At 33.4% G+C, this 3,506-nt stretch overlaps 1 protein-coding gene across 1 annotated transcript; it reads right to left on the bottom strand.

The window, feature by feature from the left end:
- Positions 1 to 1,104: 1,104 nt before the first annotated feature.
- LOC127106175 (thiamine phosphate phosphatase-like protein) lies at positions 1,105 to 3,151 on the bottom strand. Its single transcript, XM_051043462.1, has 3 exons — positions 2,826 to 3,151; positions 2,537 to 2,741; positions 1,105 to 1,736 (listed from the first exon to the last, which is right to left on the bottom strand). Exons 1-3 carry the CDS (start codon positions 3,083 to 3,085, stop codon positions 1,473 to 1,475), a joined length of 729 nt encoding a protein of 242 aa, XP_050899419.1. The 5' UTR covers positions 3,086 to 3,151; the 3' UTR covers positions 1,105 to 1,472.
- Positions 3,152 to 3,506: the final 355 nt, after the last annotated feature.

Below are 3,506 nucleotides of genomic sequence, written 5' to 3'. Positions count from 1 at the left end.
ACTTGCTTTCATTGTATGACTTGACATTTTTTGGTCGAACCATATTGAATGTCATGTTAGAAACAAATTCATTTTCCTCAAAATTAAGGCGACATCTAATGGGATGACCGTCTAACTTGTGACAAGTCATGATTATATATACCATAAACGACATTACATTTTCATGTACTTACTTTATCCACGCACCTTAAAATGATACTCACACTTTCTCGATCTGGTGTCATATTGTTTCAACTTCCAAATAGGTTGTTGTTAGTTGCCACTTCTTTCGCATCTCATTGTTACAAATGTTTGTCTTCTATCATAACCATTATTAGACCTCTCGATTACAACGTTGAACCCAAGTTTGGCGGTCGTCGTGCGATTCCATTGGAGCATACATTCACGCTCAACAAACTATTGTTTAGTTGTAAATTATTCACGAACATCTACCTCGATAAAAGTCGGTTTAACATTCACCTCGACATCAACTGATTTAACATCATCTCTGACATCAACCAGTTTAACATTATCTTCGACATCATCTGATTTAACATCCACATACGCAATAACTTTAGAAAAAATATCAAGGTGCACCATATCTACAACCAAGCATAATAGAAAAATATATTTAATATTCAAATTCAACTTTAGAGCAATCCGAAAGTGCATATCCAAAATACATGCAACCTACTCCGGAAATGCATCTCTTGACTCAATGTTCATTTTTATACAACAAAAACCAGATTAATGCAAGTAATGAGGAAGGAGATACAAGTTTTTTTTACCTTAAATTACAATTTATTTTTCTCCTTTTGATGTGATAAAACATAAGAATGTTGTTTTGTAATGCTAAAGTTGATCGAGTATGAAATGCGTTTTTTTAAAGGTTTTGATCTAAAAGTGGTGTTTGACCATGAAAAAGAAGAAAATGCGTTTTTTTTGTATGTATTAGACGCATTCGAAGATGCATCTTCGAAATATGAAAAGACAAAATCGAATTTTCAGTGTTTACTTGAGTTTATTATTTCTCAGTTCTCACGTGTGAGTTCATTCAATTATGTTGAGTTCATTAATGGCACCGAATTTATCAAGTATCCATTGTTAATTCTTGCAATCAAAAAGTTAAAAATATAGTTTTCTTTGTAAATGTTTAAATAATAATAATAGATGTTGTTATCATTGTTGTTGTACAAAGAGAAAACTAAATCCTTCATGCTGTTCAACATTCTTCTTTCTAGGTGTTAAAGTTCTGCTTTCTGATGTTTAGAAATAACACTAACCAGTTGTGAATAACGGTCAACCAATGCAAGTTAGATCGATTTTCACAAACATTGATCCATCCAATAACTTCTATATGTTGGAAAGGGAATAGGAATAGGTAATTTCTGCGAGAATCCAACTTGTCCAGAGAACCAAACCCTCTAAATTCGCATGAGTTACACCCCTTGCTATCATCAGCAGGAGGTGTAACTCATGCGGTTGAGTACCTTTTAAGCTATGTGACTAATTTTTTTGACCAGGTTGAGTAATATGTTCTCCAACTCTTCCCCATTGCTCCAATCATGAACTTTTGCATGAACTGGTTTTGGATCACTGCAAATGCTTTTCCATAAGGGATAGTTCTTCCTAGGCATCACAAAATCATTTTCCCCGAGCTTCAAAGTAGGACAATAATCACCTGTTCCATCTCCGACGTAGATGAATCTTGTTTCGCTTTCAGCTAATGAACCGCGGATTCTGTCTATAACCAAACCCTGAGATGGAATAGAAGACAATATCAAACAAAGTGAAGTTGATAAAATCACACGACACAATAGATTTCAACTTTTTGCAAGTCGTAAAACTAAGCAAGAATTTCAAAAACTGGATGCTGTGGACTCAAATATGAAAAATGCAAGATTCATCGGGTGCTTAGATTCACTCAACAGAATGTTAAAACTAATTTTGTCTCGCCTCCAAATTAATTTTTAGTAAAAATCTATAGACGTTTGATTATTTTCAATCAAAACTGATTTTAACACCAAATTTTAGTTTGATCATAATTTATAACCAAATATCTATGGTGCGGTCCTTATTGCAGCAACAACACTTTAGAGGGTTTAAAATAAAGATACGCGACTGCAATCAGGACCGCGACATAGTTCTTTTACAACTTTTTACTTTGCCGAAATCGCAAAATAATTGGTAATGAGACTGCATCTGCCACATTTGAGTACAATTCTCCACAATATTAACAGTTCTGACGTAACCGCAACAGTTAACTTGACCGTTATTTAAAACCATGGCTATAACACATCATCAGCATTACATACAAACATTAATTGTTTTGATTCAAGCAACTCAAACTCAAACTCAACCTATAGAGCATGGACACCAGAAACATGACACCGACACAGACACTTATAAATTAAACGTAATTACAAATGTCGGACAAATCTTTTTTAAGAGGCGTCAGTGCTACATGGAACTTAACTAAACAGTTACACAAAACTAAGTTCATTTCAAAACAAACCAAGCAAAACTAACAGAAACACACCCCAAAGAGTATATATACCTTGCACATATTGGGAGGGCAGAGGTGACAATCATGAGGAGGCAATGATAATGAATCATGAAAAGGAGTAACATGAAGACAACCCTTTTCATCAACAAATGTTGGGTTTGTATTAATCTGAGAAAAACACCCTAAAATATCATGGTGTTCAAGAATAGTTTGAATATAGAACAAATTAGCATCACTAATTATCCTCAAATCACATCTGCAAAATAAAAAAAAATCAATTTTTTTCACAGCCCAGAAAGTTAAAGAATGACGAAGAAGAAAAACAGTAGAAGAAAAATACCCTAGAGAATGTGCAGATTTGATGGCGGAAACGATGTTTGGATGCAAGAAAGCGGTTTTGAGAGATTGTGCGATGTTATCGATGGTGATTCCGTTGGAGTGGAGATGTTGCATGATTGTGTCCATGAGAGAGGTCCAAGGAAGGGTGGTTCGGAGTTGGTTGAAAAGGTTGGTGAGACCCATTTGGTTGATGACCCATCTGTCACTGTCGTCGTCAATAATGGTTCGATCGAAGTCGAAAACCACCACTGACAGAACCATTTCTGCAACGTGACAACAAGGTGTTACTCAGCCAATAGGGGTTAAGGAAGAGAGAAAAATGTATTGATCGAATATTGTTAAATATTTTATGTTTAAATGCATTTTTCATTAATTTTTAAATGAATTTAATTGATATACACCGAAAATGTAAAGATTTTTTACATTGTTAATTAATCACAACTATTAATTTATTTGAAAAGTTTGACTTTTATTTTAAATATTTAAAAAATAATACAGACGGATGATTGTGATGCATTGAAAATATAAAACCTTTTACATTGACAGTGCATAATTAATCTCTATTTAAATTTTACCTTTATTTACTTTATTTATTCAAACCAAGACATTAAATCAAAACCATATTAAGGTGTATGTTTTTGTTAAAATTACTAGAAGATTGACTTATTTATTTTCAGTTAAG

The sequence above is a fragment of the Lathyrus oleraceus genome, chromosome 7 (genome assembly GCF_024323335.1).
Source record: "Lathyrus oleraceus cultivar Zhongwan6 chromosome 7, CAAS_Psat_ZW6_1.0, whole genome shotgun sequence".
Lineage (NCBI taxonomy): Eukaryota > Viridiplantae > Streptophyta > Magnoliopsida > Fabales > Fabaceae > Lathyrus > Lathyrus oleraceus.
This window is presented reverse-complemented; position numbering and strand designations above follow the sequence as displayed.